A 17579-nucleotide genomic window follows, 5' to 3' on the forward strand; every position below is an offset into this window, starting at 1 on the left:
AGGAGTTCAAGACCAGCCTGAGCAAGAGCAAGACCCTATCTCTACTAAAAATAGAAATCATCTGGCCAACTGAAAAAAAAAATATATATATAAAAAATTAGCCGGGCGTGGTGGTGCATGCCTATAGTCCCAGCTACTTGGGAGGCTGAGGCAGAAGGATTGCTTGAGCCCAGGAGTTTGAGATTGCTGTGAGCTAGGCTGATGCCATGGCACTTTAGCCTGGGCAACAGAGTGAGACTCTGTCTCAAAAAAAAAAGAAAAGAAAATACATTACGTTGCTTGCTTGACATTCTATTCTATATGGGGGTGAGGGGAAATAAAAATTAAAAAAACACATTAAGATTAAACTGCTTTAAGAATGGCAGAGTGATGTCAGCAAAATAATAGAGTAGGTTGCTCCAAGGGCCTGTTTCTCCATATAAACAACAAGAAAAATGATTAAAAACTCTCAGAATCACCTTGTTTGGAAATCTGAAAAATAGCCAAAGGTATACAGCACCCCAGAGAGTGCTGAATAGAGAAAACAGCACTTAAGATAGTACGGGAGACTTGTGGCATTTGCATTTGCCCTTGATTCACTGTCCTCCACAGTGCAGTGATGTGAACTTGAAGGTGACAATCTACATTCCCAGTGTAGCACACTAATCCCTGGCTCCAAAAGGAGTGAAGCAGACCTTATTCTTAATTGCGTTTATGTCAACTGTCTGAGGGGTACCTGAAGGAATAATGTTGCTTCCCAACTGGGTTCATTTGCCTGCTACTCAAGAAGCCAACATGCTGAGTCAGCAGATTTTAAGGCAGAGAAAGAGTGTATTCTCTAGGCAGGGAGACGAGAGAAATTTCTGAAATCCACCTCTCTGAGAATTTGGGAGACAGGGCTTTTAAGGATAGTGTGGCAGGCAAGGGATTAGGCAATTAGCTTTGTTAATTGAGGCAAAATTATAGGGGTGTAGAAATCATCTTCTTGTGTTGCTTCAGTTCCTGGGGTCACGATTCCAGTTGAGTTGGTTTCTTGGTATGGGCCAGTTTTTCTGGGTGGGTCAACCAATCCACTGGAATGTGGGGCCTGGAAGATATCTTAAAAACTACCTTAGCTTTTAAAAAGGTTATATTATCTATGGAGAAAGTTAAGAATCTTTATGGAGAGGAGGAAGAATCTGATTACAAGAGATATCCCATTATAATATTAAACAAAAAATTACACAGCATACAAATAAAAAAGTAGGATCCAGTCACAGGATAAATGATCAGAAACTGTCCCCAAGGAAACACAGATACTGGACTTACTAGACAAGACTTCAGATCAACTGTCTTAAATATTCTGAAAGACCTCCTTGGTTAAGTTTATTCCTAGGTTCTTATTTATTTTTTTAGCAATCATAAATGGAATTGTTTTCTTGATTTCTTTTTCAGATAGTTTGCTATTAGCATATCTCCTTCACTTCCCTGCTAGTGCAAAGCTTCTTTCATTTGCCAAAAAATCCAACATTTTAAAATGAGCAATGAAAACCAACAAAAGTGGGAAAATTTTATTTGTTTTGTGGGCTAATCAGAGTTATGTTTCCTTCTTGTGCGTCTTCAGCATCGTAGAATGAATAGCTCATGCCAGGTAACATTGTCGGAGGTCTAGATGCATCCAACCACATGCAGGGTTAAGAAGGCAATAGAATCATAAAAAGTTTGAGACCCTCTGTTTGCCTTTCTCTCTAAACAGCCACATTTACTTTACAGTCACACTTAGTAGTAGTGTAATTTGAGAGAGAGAATGAATATAAAGAGAAAAAAAAGGAAGAGGAAAAAGAAAGGTAATGCGCCAATAAGCACCTGAAACTGTGAACTGAATCTGCTTATATATTTTAAATGAATGAATGAACGAATGCGGCAACCTAGCGTAAGCTCAGACTTGCCAAGGATTCTGGGAAGTATAGTCCAGGAGCGCCGGATAGCCAGAGCCACTTCCGCCTATGAGGGCGGGGCTGTAGCCGGTGTTCCCCTTGGGCATTCTGGGAAATGTAGTTCAGGAACAGTGCAATCTTGGGTACTTCCGCTGCAGGAGGTCAAGGCAGCAGTTCTCAGTCCCGTCTGGGAGGTGAGTAAGGGCTGAACCCCTGTTTCTACCCGGAGCTTTTCTGGCCCGGGTGTGGCACCCGTAGGTGCCAGCTCTCGCCCTCAGGGAAGAGAAGCCACGGAGAGCGGGGACGACAGTTTGCTTGCCTTTGGCTTTTAGGGCGGTTCGCGGGTCCCCAAGTTGGGGGCGGGCCCCGGTCACACATCTGGTTTGAGGGTCTCCCGGGCCATCAAGTTCTCTAGCTTTCCCCACCTTCCACATGCTCTGCCTCCTTCTGGCGAGATAGTCTTGGTAGAGTTAATTTTTCTGTTTTTCTTCTGTAAAGTGAGTTTTATATTAGTACACGGAGGTGTTGTGAGATTTACGTGAAATAAATAGAAGTAAAAATACTTAGGACCGGTCCAGGCACATGCCAAAAGGTGACCAGTTGTTGCCAATCTGTTATTTTTTTCCCCCGGAGCGCTCAGTCTTTGAAAGCTTCTGTGAGCTCGCCTTGGTTTTGAGCTCCAGGTGCAAGACCGCTGCCCCTTCTCTGATCCCTGCAGCCAGCGGAGCTGTTCCTGGAGTCCTAGTGAGGGGGTCAACTTTCTTCCCATCTTTTTTTTTAAGGTACGAGTGTGTCATACCCCCAGCTGGGTCACAGTATGGTCTATGATTTATTGCTTCTTTCTTTTTTCCCAGTTCTACCTTGCCAGGACGCTGCCCTTCCCCAGAAGGAGCAGGAGAAAATGACGAAGTTTCAGGTGAGTTGAGTTTTCATTTTTATCTCTTAAGATGACATCGATTTTCTCAAAGATTAGGTTTGTCTTTTTTCTCTTCCTTGGGAAGGGTAAAGGAGGAAAATAGGCATTTTTGGTCTGCCATTTACTTGCTTTTTTATTGGTTCTATTTTTTGTTTTTGTCTTTACTTTTATTTTTAGTTTTGGTAGGTTTTTTTCTGGAGACAGAGTCTTGCTGTGTCGCCCCGGATAGAGTGCAGTGCCATCATCATAGCTCACTGCAACCTCACTTGAACTAGTAAAATCTTGACACCAGTGGACTGATAACTTATATGTGTGTAATGTAATACCTAGAGCAACCACTAAAACTATACAAGAGATATGTTCAAAGACATTATAGATAAATCAGAATGGAATTCTAAAAAATGTTCATTACTGGAAGCCATGGGGGGGGTGGAAAATGAAAAAAAATTAAAAAAAAGAAAAAGTGAGTCAGGCACAGTGGCATGGGCCTGTAATCCCAGTTACTTGAGAGGCTGAGACAGGAGGACCACTTGAGCCCAGGAGATCAAGACCAGCCTGGGCAACATAGTGAGACCCTGTTTCAAAAAAAGAAAGAAAACGAAAACCAATAAAAAACTAACTAAATAAATAAAGGCTACATACTGTGTGATTCTATATATATATTTATAGATTCTAATCATACTCTATGATTCTATTTATATAATAGTCTCCAAATGACAAAGTTTTTTTTTTTTTTTTTTTTTTTTTGAGACAAAGTGTCGCTTTGTTGCCTGGGCTAGAGTGAGTGCCATGGCATCAGCCTAGCTCACAGCAACCTCAAACTCCTGGGCTTAAGCGATCCTCCTGCCTCAGCCTCCCGAGTAGCTGGGACTACAGGCATGAGCCACCATGCCCGGCTAATTTTTTCTGTATATATTTTAGTTGGCCAGATAATTTCTTTCTATTTTTTAGTAGAGACGAGGTCTCGCTCTTGCTCAGGCTGGTCTCGAACTCCTGACCTCGAGCGATCCACCCGCCTCGGCCTCCCAGAGTGCTAGGATTACAGGCGTGAGCCACCGTGCCCGGCCCCAAATGACAAAGTTTTAAAGAGGGACAACAGATTGGTGGTTGCCAGGGGTTAGGGACGGTGGGGAAGGGAGTGGGTGTAACTATAGGTGGTAGTAGATGGAAGATCTTTGTGGTGATGGAATAATTCCTGTTTTGCTTGTGATGATGAATCTGATACCTGTGATAAAAATGACAAAGAACTACACATACACACATTGTGCTGGTATCAATTTTCTGGGGTTGATATTATACTATAGTTGCATAAGGTGTAACCATCGCAGAAAATTGGGTCAAACACACATGGGGGCCGGGCGCGGTGGCTCACGCCTGTAATCCCAGCACTCTGGGAGGCCGAGGTGGGCGGATCGTTTGAGCTCAGGAGTTCGAGACCAGCCTGAGCAAGAGCGAGACCCCATCTCTACTAAAAATAGAAAGAAATTATATGGACAGCTAAAAATATATATAGAAAAAATTAGCCGGGCATGGTGGCGCATGCCTGTAGTCCCAGCTACTCGGGAGGCTGAGATAGAGGATCGCTTGAGCTCAGGAGTTTGAGGTTGCTGTGAGCTAGGCTGACGCCACGGCACTCTAGCCTGGGCAACACAGTGAGACTCTGTCTCAAAAAAAAAAAAAAAAAAGACACATGGGACCTCTGTGTACTATCTTTGCATTTTCCTTGAATCAGTAATTATTTAAAAATAAAAAAAAATTTAAAAAATTATTTGAAGAATTTTGAAATAATTTGTCCTTTTCAAAATTTAAAATCCTCCCGCCCCTGAAAGAGGTGCCTTAGGTGTTTTGCGGGAAGAATAAGCATTAGCTGAAGTCAGGAAAAATGCTGTTAGATGTTTTGTTGCTAGAAGAGCTATTTTCTTCTTTTCAGTGATTTAGTTGCCATGTTTGTGTGTGTGCGCATGCGGGCTAAGGTGTGTTTTGTTAACTTCTGAAAATAATATCATATACTTCATTTAAAATGTCTCCTACGAGGCCGGGCGCGGTGGCTCACGCCTGTAATTCTAGCACTCTGGGAGGCCGAGGTGGGCGGATCGTTTGAGCTCAGGAGTTCGAGACCAGCCTGAGCAAGAGCGAGACCCCATCTCTACTAAAAAATAGAAAGAAATTATATGGACAGCTAAAAATATATATAGAAAAAATTAGCCGGGCATGGTGGTGCATGCCTGTAGTCCCAGCTACTCGGGAGGCTGAGACAGGAGGATCGCTCGAGCTCAGGAGTTTGAGGTTGCTGTGAGCTAGGCTGATGCCACGGCACTCACTCTAGCCTGGGCAACAGAGTGAGACTCTGTCTCAAAAAAAAAAAAAAAAAAAAAGTCCCCTACGGCCGGGCGCGGTGGCTCACGCCTGTAATCCTAGCTCTCTGGGAGGCCGAGGCGGGAGGATTGCTTGAGCTTAGGAGTTCGAGACCAACCTGAGCAAGAGCGAGACCCCGTCTCTACTAAAAATAGAAAAAAATGATTTCGACAGCTAAAAATATATATAGAAAAATTAGCCGGGCATGGTGGCGCATGCCTGTATTCCCAGGTATTCGGGAGGCTGAGGCAGGAGGATCGCTTGAGCCCAGGAGTTTGAGGTTGCTGTGAGCTGGGCTGATGCCACGGCACTCTAGCCCGGGCAATAGAGTGAGACTCTGTCTCAATAAATAAATAAATAAATAAAAATAAAATGTCTCCTACTTTTGTAATACTTATGGACACTTCCTGTTTGTCCTTGCATGTAATGCTCAAAGTAGTTGTAGGAGAATAAACTTGGAATTAGCTTGATTTTAAACATAGAGAAAGCAAGTTCATGATGGTTCTTACCCTTTTCTAAGGTACAGAAACACGTAAGGGTGAAGCCGTCTCTAAAGCCCCTGCCTCCTAGGTCAGAAGTACCGGGTGTTCTATTTGTGTGAAGAGAGACAGAAGAAAAGACAGTTCTGCATTTAGTCAGTATGACTGGCATGTTCTTTGCATGGAGGACTCCACAGATAATGCCGCCCCTGGACTGGTTCTGTCCTCACTGGATATGACACCTTCTCCTTTAGTGTACCTCAGTGCTCAGGGCTCCAGCCAAAACAAATATAATGGTAAGCACAGTATTTACATAAATATTCAAATTTTCCCCACAGTAAAAGACACCTTACACATAGTTATGAGACAAATGGAAACTGGAAGGAAAATATTTACAACATAATATGCTAGAAAATGACTTAATATCCTAAAAATGTCTCTTACAAGTTCATAACACTCAAAAACCCAATAGGAATATGAGCAAAATTTAAAAATAGGCAAGTCACAATAGAAGATTACTAGGAAATACAAGGAATCTATGAAGCCAGATGTGGTGGCTCACAGCTATGGTCCCCGCGACTTGGGAGTCTGAGGCAGGAAGATCGCTTGGGACCAGGAGTTCAAGGCTGCAGTGAGCCTTGATCACGCCACTGCACTCCAGCCTGGGTGACAGCGAGACTCCATCTCGATTGGAAAAAAAAAAAAAAAAAAAGGAAATATATGAAAAAGTGATGGTCTTCATTAATAGTCAACTATTTGGAAATTTTTCAAAGATTTATTTTTATTTATCTAATTACCAAAGATTTGAGGAAGTAATCATGCCCAAGTTTAGCCAGGTTATGGAAATTCAGGGAACACTTAAGAGTTGCGTGAAATGAAGATAAGAATCATTTGGGAGGAAAATATGCCATTATACTTGCAAAATTTCAAAGGTCTGTGTTCTTTGACATTGATATTTTTTCCTTAGGATAAATTCTAGGAAATGGAAATGGACCAAGATCAATGTGACAGGATGTTCCTTGTAGCATTGCTTGTAATAATAAAACATCGAAACTGTGCGTTATAGATCATGTATAGTTCACATATTGTATGAACTATTAAATATGGGTGAAATACTAATAAAAACGAAAATTTGTTGAGGACTTACTATGTGCCGGGCATATATGTTCTAAGGCAGAGCTGTCCAGTAGAACTTCCGCAGGGCTATTTCAGTACAATTTCCAATATTGTGATGTCAGTATGGAAGCCACTACCCACAGGTGGCTCTTGAGCACTTGAAATGTGGCCAGTGCAACCAAGGGACTAAATTTTAAACTTGTCTTTAATTTTTAATTTAAATTTACATAGCCACATGTGACTAGTGGCTGCTAAATTAGCACAGTTCTAAGGACTTCGTGTATACTCAGTCATTTGTCTGCATAAGGATCTTCTGACGGGGGCGGGGGGGGGGTGTCATTATTCACTTGAGGAAATTCAGATTCAGGCATTTGTCTATATAAAGTCACACAGTTAGGGGCACAGTTTTGGAATGTAAACTGAGGCACAACAGTTTCCTCTTATCCATGGGGGATATGTTTTAATAACGCCCAGTGGATGCCTGAAATTGTGGGTAGTACCGAACCCTATCTATACTATGCTTTTTTTGATCTGATAGCCGACAGCTACTAAGTGACTCGCAGATAACAGTGCGGAGATGCTGGACAAAGGGATTCACATCCTGGGTGGATGGAGCAGGACAGTGTGAGATTACATCACGATATTTAGAACAGCACACAATTTACAATGTATGAATTGTTTATTTCTAGAATTTTCCATTTGATATTTTCAGACTGCAGTTAATCGTGGGTTACTGAAATTGTGGAAAACTAAATAGTGGATAAAGGGGGACCATCCTATTCTGGCATGAAAAGCTGTGCACTCGGACACAGAGGACTGTCACAGATAGTGTCTTAGATAGGTGGCACGTACCTGGAGAGCACAGAGGACCGGTTGCATAACTCCCCAGGAAAGGTGACCAAAGGCTCGTTGGTCTCTCAAATTGTAACAAAATTAGAGTACATGGGCTTAGCAAAGGTGGGTGAGAAAGGAAGACAAAAACTATCAGATCCTGTTGGAACTAAATTGACCTAACAGTTCTAGGACAAGTTGGTAGTATCATTGAAATTATAAAATGTATGTACCCCATGATTCATGAATTACAGTTTTAGGGCATTTACTGTTGGGATACTAACAAATGGCACCAAGTTATATATACAGGGCTAACTTTTTAGTTGCATATACTTTTGGTGTGACTGTGGAAAATTACTGTGTGGAATGGGTGTGTGGATGGAGAAGGGGAGGAACCTACTTAAAATTGACTTAAGGCCCTCAGAGTCCAGAACATCTTCCTACCTGTCCTTTCCACCTGCCCAGTGCCACCCCTCTCCCACTGGATGTTGGTCATAAATTGAGGTACATGTGCTTGATGTTGTAGGAGGCAGTGACGTTCAAGGACGTGGCTGTGGTCTTCACCAAGGAGGAGCTGGGGCTGCTGGACTCTGCCCAGAGGGAGCTGTACCTAGAAGTGACACTGGAGAACTTCAGGAACCTGCTGTCAGTGGGTGAGGACAGGCACCTTCCGTAACTGAACGTCAACCCTCAGGAGTGTCTTAGTTGCAAATAGTTGAGACTTTGGGGCTCTTGAAATGCTTGAAATTAGGAAATGGGGTCTGCATTTCCTAATTCCTGTGGGACACTTTGCCTATACCTTGTCTATTTTCCTCAAATTATGGTTGTGACATCCTGGTGGGTTTTAAAATCAATGGATGAGGTATGGGCGCAGTGGCTCACGCCTGTAATCCTAGCACTCTGGGAGGCGGAGGCGGGAGGATCGCTCAAGGTCAGGAGTTTGAGATCAGCCTGAGCAAGAGTGAGACCCTGTCTCTACTAAAAATAGAAAGAAATGATCTGGACAGCTAAAAATGTATATATATAAAAAAAAATTAGCCAGGCATGGTGGCACATGCCTGTAGTCCCAGCTACTTGGGAGGCTGAGGCAGGAGGATTGCTTGAGCCCAGGAGTTTGAGGTTGCTGTGAGCTAGGCTGATGCCACAGCACTCTAGCCCGGGCAACAGAACGAGACTGTGTCTCAAAAAAAAAAAAAAAAAAAAAATATCAGTGGACGTGTTACATCATTATTGTTTTTAATGAAATGGGGTAGAAATGTCCTAACTCCTTGTCAGGAACTACATACAGTGAAACAAAACAGTGAGAAAACAGGAAAGGAGATGCAAGAAAAGTAGATAATCATTAGGATCAGATCACCTGATCACTTGGTTCGGTGATTTCTATTTACGTATTTGCATACTGATCACAACTTAAAATATATTTGGACAGTAGTTCATGATCAGAATTTTGAGAAATACTACTTCTAGCACGTGAAGACGATAGTATTAGGATTAAACTCTTGGCCTGTCATGCATTCTCTTTATACATATGCCATTTGTTTTTTGCAGGCTACCAGCCCTTCAAACTAGATACGCTGTTACGGTTAGGAAGAGAAGAGAAGCTTCGGGTGATGGAGGCAGAGACCCAGGGAGATGGGTGCTCAGGTGAGAACCATGCGGCTTCGAGTGTGTGCAGGGGACGGCCCGGTACTCCCTTCCCGCCACCTCCTTGGCTGCCAGGCTGGCCCAAGCCCCCAGAATTCCTCACTGCTGTAGTGCCGCAGCTTGCTCACTGCCTTCCTGCTCTGCTCCGTCTGCCTACAGCCTGTTGTCCACACAGCAGCCAGATCATGGAAGTCAGATTGTGTCACTCCTTGGCTTGAAACCCCCCCATGACTTTCCATCTCACTCATTAAGTCCGAAGTTCCCGTGGCGCCTTCAGGATCCTGTGTGACCTGGCCGCACACTCCCTCCCTCTGAGTCCATTTCCTCTCCTTTGCCCTTCGCTCAGTCTCTTCCAGCCACACGGGACTGCTCTCTGTTTCTTAGGCCTGCCACGTGTGCTTCTTTCTGCCTGCAGTCCTGTCGCTTGCTCATCTATCTGCCTGGGGTGTTCTCGCCCCGTACGTCCTCCCGGCTCCCTGCCTACTTCATTCGTGTCTGCTCGGGCGTCCTCTCATCGAGGAAGCCTGTTCTGAGCCCCCTGTTGAAAATACTCATCCCCTTACTCAACCTGATTTTGTGACTAATCATTAATCACCAGCTGACAGATCCGTGTATCATGTTTTGTTTACTTGTTTATGGGCTTTTTCTCCCCATGAGAGGGTAACTTCATGAGAGCAGGGGCTTGGCACATTGTTCATACAGTGTTTGTTGAATGACTGAGTGACTGGATGAATGGGTGGGTGGTCACATTTGAATAATAGTGAAAAGGCTCCCTCGCAGCTTTCCCTAACCTGTGGCATCCGTATACCAGGGACATCCTCCCTGCTCTCCTCTCACCACTCTCCTAGCCCTTCTCTTCCTTCTTTCAATACCCCCTTTAATTCACTCCTCCTTCATTTATCTTTAATGTGTATATTCCTCAGATATACCCACCCTAAAATGTACTAATTATAGTCATCCCTACTGGATGTAAGCACCAGAAACCAAAACTAAATCAAATAAACAAAAAGAAAGCAAACAAAAAAACCCCAGTAGAATCTATCTTCCAATCTGATAGATTATGCCCCTGGATTTTGAGAGTAGTTGGGGGGTAAAATCTTTCCAATCTTTTTCATTTCTTTTCTTGTGAGTTGGTGCCGCGTGAAGGTGGAACGCAGTCAGGAACGCTGGATCCTGCTTTGACTTGACTGACTCCCTCAGTTTTTAATACAAACCTTACCTGGGAATTACGATCCCAGTTATTGCCGTTGTCCCTTTTGTTTCTTTTTTTTTTTTGAGACAGAGTCTCACTCTGTTGCCCGGGCTAGAGTGAGTGCCGTGGCGTCAGTCTAGCTCACAGCAACCTCAAACTCCTGGGCTTAAGCGATCCTACTGCCTCAGCCTCCCGAGTAGCTGGGACTACAGGCATGCGCCACCATGCCCAGCTAATTTTTTTTTGTATATACATATTTTAGTTGTCCATATAATTTCTTTCTATTTTTAGTAGAGACGGGGTCTCGCTCTTGCTCAGGCTGGTCTCGAACTCCTGACCTCGAGCGATCCACCCGCCTCGGCCTCCCAGAGTGCTAGGATTACAGGCGTGAGCCTCCGCGCCCGGCCCCTTTTGTTTCTTAATAGGTAGATTCCCAACTGCTTTGCCTCCTTGAGCAAATCTTTTATTTTTTAATTGTGAACCAACTTTTTATTGAAATGTTTATAGAAAACTGGACAAATAATAAATATCCGTGTACATTGCCCTAAATTTTTGGAATGTAAAATATCTTCTTATTTTTTTTTTTTTACAGTTTTTTTTTAATTGAGGTAGAATTTATATACGCACACCTTTTGGTTTTTTTTTTTTTTTTGAGACAAAGTCTCACTCTGTTGCCCAGGCTAGAGTGCCGTGGCATCAGCCTAGCTCACAGCAACCTCAAACTCCTGGGCTCAAGCAATCCTCCTGCCTCAGCCTCCTGAGTAGCTGGGACTACAGGCATGTGCCACCATGCCCAGCTAATCTTTCCATATATATTTTTAGCTGTCCATATAATTTCTTTCTATTTTTAGTAGAGATGGGGTCTCGCTCTTGCTCAGGCTGGTCTCGAACTCCTGAGCTCAAACAGCCTGCCCGCCTCGGCCTCCCAGAGAGCTAGGATTACAGGCGTGAGCCACCGTGCCCGGCCTCTATATATGCACATCTTAAGTGTGCAGTTTGATGAGTTTCGATGACTGGAGGTACCTGTGTAACTCACACCCCTCAGAAAACTGAACAAATCTGACAGCGTGTTCTACCCTCACTTCCCTCATCTAGAGTATGTTCCAGGATGTTCCAAACATCAGAATTTTCCAGGATTTTGTATTCTCTCTGTCCATTTAGGTGTCCTGTTTCATCTATACAAAATATTTTTGAGGTCTGTTTTTACTGCAAAGAAGTACAAACTAGAGGGCTTCTTCTCCCTTTAAGGATCAAAAAACAAAAGAAAATGGTCCCGAGCAGATCTCACTCTCTTTACTTCTCCGGGAGATAGCTCACAGGTGGGTGGAGATTAAACCAGTGCTATTAAAGGACTATTTCAGAACATAATTACTTTTCTGATGAATGTTTAGCCTGATTATCATTTTTATGACCCTGTGTTAGTTATCCATTACTGATTTACAAATTACTTTTAAATGTCATGGCTTAGAACAGCAAGCATTTATTTACAGTTTGTGTGGGCTAGGTAGGAATCTGGGAGCAGCTTTGCTGGGTGATTCCAACTCACGATCTCAAGAAGTTGTTGTCAAGGAATCCGCCAGAGCTGCGGTCCTCTGAGGGCTCGGCTGGGACTGAAGGATCCGCTTTCAGGATGGGCTCATTTGCAGGGCTGTTGGTGGGAGGCCTCAGTTTCTTGCCACGTGGGCCTATCCCTGGGGCTGCCAGAGTAACCTCAAAACACGGCAGCCGCCTTCCTCCAGAACAAGGGATCCAAGGGTGTGGAAGACAGAAGCCACAATGTCTTTTATAACCTGTCCTTGGAAGTGACATACCATCACTTCTGTCATAGTCTGTTGGTTTCACAGACCACGCCTGATGCAGTGTGGGAGGGGCCTTTAAAAGGGTACCTGTCTATGAAGCCTACAAGGCAATTTAGCCATTCAGATTGATCAGAAAATTCAGCCAAGTGAAGGGACAGCAACGATCAATGCTTTTACTCCCATAGGCTGTGTCAGCTATTGGAATCTGTTTTCTAGTTTTTTCTGGTTATAAGGTTCACCAATTCAGTGTTATATACAGGACCTCATTGAAATGAAGGAGAATTCTCTCTAGTCTAGCTCGTTTAATGTGTATATTTAATGGCTAAATTAAGGAAATAAAGATACCATCTCATGGGTTCATTATCAGGACAGAGGAGATGTTTTCCTTCGCAGATACATTCTCTTCACTCTTGCTGAGGAAATCTCCTCTCTCTCTCCTTGGAAGCCCTTGGCATCACGTGATAATGCACCTGTAGACACTAGAGAGATTCAGGCTTTTCTAGCCGTTTCAGGCTCGCTTGCCACATACAAGTGTGCGGGTTGTACAGTGCGTGCAACTGTGATTTTGCGGCTTGCAAATAGTCAGGATTTGTAGATCCTATACACGTGCTGCAGAAAAGAGAAGACGATTTTAAAGTGATTATTCTTTTTATTTTGTTTTGAGATAAGATCCTGCTCTGTTGCCTGGTCTAGTGTGTGGTGGCATCGCCATAGCTCCCTGCAACCTTAAACTCAGGTGATCCTTCTGGCTCATCCTCCCAAGGAACTGGGACTACAGGCCCATTCCACTGTGCCCAGCTAGTTTTTCATTTTTTGTAGAGACCAAGTCTTGCTGTGTTGCTCAGGCTAGTCTCAAACACCTGGCCTCAATCAATCCTCCCACTTTGGCCTCCCAAAGTGCCAGGATTACAGGCGTGAGCCATCGCACGTAGCCTTAAGTGATTATTCTTATGGACAAAGAGGTAAATCCCCTATAAAATCTTTCTAGGACATCTTTTTACTGCTCTGCATCCTCTGTATTTAACTACATACATAGATCTTGGGATAGCTCTAAATGAGGCTCATTAACACTTTGTGATTAGGAGCCACAGGAAAAAAAAATTATAAAGTCAAGCTGAACTCTCCGCTGGTTGAGTAAGGGCTCCAATGTGGTCAACCTGTGAAATGTTTTTATCTTTGAACAAACATTCACTTGGCCTCATGTTATCTCTGAATTCCCTTTATCTTTCCAGGACACAGGAATCAAAACGAGATAGAGACTCTTCAAGAAGGAGGATTAAGATACCTTTTACATGAAGACCTTATGTGCCGGCAAATATCGGAACAATTTACAAGTAAATCAACCAGAAATCAAGACTCTATAATAAATCTTCAAGGCAAGAGGTCCAAGTTGCTAAAACAAGGAGATGTTCCCTGTTGGGTATGGGCAGGAGAATCTATTCAGGTCTCTGAAGATGAGAACTATGTCATAAAGCTTAAAAGGGAGAGTTCCAATAGTGTCAAAAATCAAGAGTCTCCAATTAGGACTACCTGGGATTTCTGGAGGAGAATGTATCTGAGAGAATCACAGAATTATCAGAATAAGTGTCAGCAAGTTGATGTGAAAAATAAACTCTATAAATGTGATTATCGTGTTAGGAGGAGGATTGTTCACCGCCATGACGATCAGGGAGTGCACAGACGTGAGGAAGCTTTCAGCCACGATAATTGTGGAAAAGACTTCGTGACGAAATCATCCCAGTATAGTATAATCCAATCAGGAGAGCAAACTTCTGATGAGAATGGAAAAGGCTTCAGCGTTGGCTCTAATCTTGAATGTCATCAGCAATTGCACTTAGGCGAGAAGCCCCTTATATATATAGAGTATGGGAAGGGGATAGGTTGTAGGTCGGTGCTTCCCATGCATCAGAGTGTCCACACGGGACAGAAATGCTGTAGGGATGGTGAGTGTGGCGAGGGCTTCAGTCAGAGCTCACATCTGCAACCTCCTCAGAGAGTCCACGCAGCAGAGAAACCCTACAGATGTGAGGTGTATGCTGAAAGCTTAAATCAGAACTGTCTTCCCACTCATGAGCTTATTCACCCAGGAGAGAAGCTGTATGCATGTGACAGGTGTGGGAAGGGCTTCTGTCAGAGCTTAGATCTTAACATTCACTGTGTAGACAACACTAAAGAGGGAGCGTGTCAACGCGATACGTACAATAAAGCCTTTAGTCAGACGTCACAACTTGAAGCCCATCAGAGAGCCCACCCTAGAGACAAAACATACAACTGGGAGGCACCTGACAGGACATTTCTTCAGACTTCTGGTCTTCATCAGACAGTTCACGCTGGAGAGAAACCATATAAATGTGAGGTGTGTGGTAAGGGCTTCAGTAAGGCCTCAAATCTTCAAGCCCATCAGAGAATCCACGCTGGAGAGAAACCCTACAAATGTGATGTGTGTGGTAAGAACTTCAGCCGTAATTCCCATCTTCAAGCCCATCAGAGAGTCCATACAGGGGAAAAACCCTACAAATGTGCCACATGTGGGAAGGACTTCAGTCAGCTCTCTCATCTTCAGGCCCATCAGAGAGTTCACACAGGAGAGAAGCCATACAAATGTGAGACGTGCGGGAAGGGCTTTAGTCAGAGTTCGCATCTTCAAGACCATCAGCGAGTCCACACTGGAGAGAAACCCTACAAATGTGACGTGTGTGGGAAGGGCTTCAGCTGGAGTTCACAACTTCAAGCCCATCAGAGAGTCCACACAGGAGAGAAACCGTACAAATGTGAAGAATGTGGGAAAGGCTTCATCTGGAACTGGTATCTCCATGTTCATCAGAGGATCCATACAGGAGAGAAGCCTTATAAGTGTGACATGTGTGCTAAGAGCTTCAGTCAGATGTCACATCTTCAAGCCCATCGGAGAGTCCATACTGGAGAGAAACCATACAAGTGTTACTCGTGTGGTAAGGGCTTCAGTAAGAGTTCGTGTCTTCAGGTTCATCAGAGAGTCCATAATGGTGATAAATCCAATGCACATGACGAATGTGGCAAAGGCGTTCTTCAGAAAATCCACACAGCAGAGAATACTTATAAAATGTCATTTTTTAAGAATTCATTAGTAAGCTGAGTTTTTTACAGTCATCTGAATTCTGTTGGAGTAGACCAATTTTTTTGTATGAATATGACCAGTGCTCCAGGCAGAGCCCAAAATGTCACAGTTCTCAAGAAAACAACAGAGAATCCCTGTAAGAATGGTACAAGAGTTTTAATCAGAACCTTCATGTTCAATAGAGGCCACACAGAAAAGAGGCCTTTAAAAATGATAAGCAAGGTTGGGACTTGAACAAAAGTATAATGATGGACATGACAAAATCCATTTCTGCTAGAATGTAACCTCCCTGGAGGCAGAAACTTTGTTTACTGCTGTACGATCATGAGCTTGAACCAGTGCCTAACAAATCGTAGATGTTCTGGAATTGCTTAACTTGATAGGAAAAACCTATCATAGATAGAACAAATATTTGCAAATCTTAATGAGTTCAACCCCAATTAGTCATGATAATTATACTAGGAAAAGGAAAAGTGTTCTCGTAGGAAGCCTTAAAAATGAATTCAAGGAAATGATCATCTAATAAAAATACGTAAAATCATGCAAATTGCAATGTGAGTAATATTTTTACAATTGACTTCTATCCTTGGCTCAGCTTCACTTTTCAAACAGAAATGGGCTAAAGTTTTAATCTTATCATTTAAGACTTTCTGTATACAATATACTATTGGTTGTATATAGCATAAGTTTTGCAACTTTCTTTTTGGGGGGCTTTTGTGATAGGAACAAACTGAATGAAAAACAAACAACAACAACAACAACAAAAAAAAAAACAGTCTCTTTTGCCCAGGCTAGAGTACAAGGGCATCATTATAACTCACTGCAACCTCAAAACTTCTGGGCATGAATGATCCTCCTGCTTCAGCCTCCTGAGTAGCTGGGCCTACAGGTGCCACCACGCCTGGCTAATTTTTCTATTTTTTTGTAGAGACAGTCTCACTATGTTGCTCAGGCTGGTCTTGAACACATGGCCTCAAGTGGTCCCCCTGCCTGGGCCTCCCAAAGTGCTAGGGTTACAGGTGTGAACCACCGTGCCTGTCCGCAAATGGTTTTTTTTTTTTTTTTTTTGAGACAGAGTCTCACTCTGTTGCCCAGGCTAGAGTGCCATGGTGCCAGCCTAGCTCACAGCAACCTCAAGCTCCTGGGCTCTAGCGATCCTCCTGCCTCAGCCTCCCGAGTAGCTGGGACTACAGGTATGCCCGGCTAATTTTTTCTATATATTTTTAGTTGTCCATATAATTTCTTTCTATTTTTAGTAGAGACGGGGTCTCACTCTTGCTCAGGCTGGTCTTGAACTCCTGAGCTCAAACAATCTGCCCGACTCGGCCTCCCAGAGTGCTAGGATTACAGGCATGAGCCACTGTGCCCGGCCTGATTCCATATCTTGACTATTGTGAATAAAGCTACCGGAAACGTGGGGGTGCAGATATCTCTTCAATATACTGATTTCCTTTCTTTTACATATATGCCCAGAAACAATTATAATACAGAAAAGGCATTAATATGAGTAAAAGTAGAAACAGCATTGTCAGACATAAACTGGATATTCTATTGAGCACTTTTCAGAATATCCCTTTATGCATATGGATACATATTTATTCTATTTTTAAAAACAAGAATAATCTGCATGCTATTTTGAATTTTAATTTTATTCACTTCATATGTTGGAAACACTTTCTGTCAATAGTGATCTATATCTTAATTGTGTAGTATTACAGTATACAGATGTATGATGAGTTAACTAATTTTCTGATGAATGCTCAATTTGGGTCTTCTAAACAGCAGTTTGATGAAGAATTTAGAACAGTAACATTCATCTTCATGGGCTTGTACTATTATTTCCTTGGAAGAAATTTCTAGAATTAGTGCTGTATCACAGGAGCATGCTCATTTCCCTAACCCTCATGAGCAATGGATATGCAACCTTAACTGGATAGCAATGGTGTGCTGGTACTCTTCCTGCTTACCAGAAGAAAAGGAATCTTCTGTGGATGAAGATATTATACAGAGCCTCCACAAATTGTCACAAACAGTGTCTGCCATGAAAGCCAAAATTAATCGGACTTTCCAGAACAAAAAGATTAAATGACCAAAATCCAAGAGAAAGACGATAGAAACTGACCCCCGGGTGATGCAGATACGTGGAGTGAGTGATCAGATGTGGACGGAGTTATTCAGGGCGTGCAGACCGCCCAAATCCAAAGGCCATGGTTGTGCTCCCTTTTGTCCCACTTGGGGCCCTGCAGGCAGCAGTG

The 17579-nt window shown here is 43.1% G+C and overlaps 1 protein-coding gene across 1 annotated transcript; it reads left to right on the plus strand.

The window, feature by feature from the left end:
• Window positions 1-2753: 2753 nt before the first annotated feature.
• On the plus strand, window positions 2754-15272 carry ZNF233 (zinc finger protein 233). The gene is given in 5 exon segments (XM_069457536.1): window positions 2754-2811; window positions 8119-8245; window positions 9141-9236; window positions 13460-15199; window positions 15202-15272. Coding segments are annotated over 5 exon segments (2007 nt in total). The 5' UTR covers window positions 2754-2796; the 3' UTR covers window positions 15231-15272.
• The last annotated feature ends 2307 nt before the right edge of the window (window positions 15273-17579 follow it).

Source organism: Eulemur rufifrons, chromosome 24 (assembly GCF_041146395.1).
Source record: "Eulemur rufifrons isolate Redbay chromosome 24, OSU_ERuf_1, whole genome shotgun sequence".
NCBI lineage: Eukaryota > Metazoa > Chordata > Mammalia > Primates > Lemuridae > Eulemur > Eulemur rufifrons.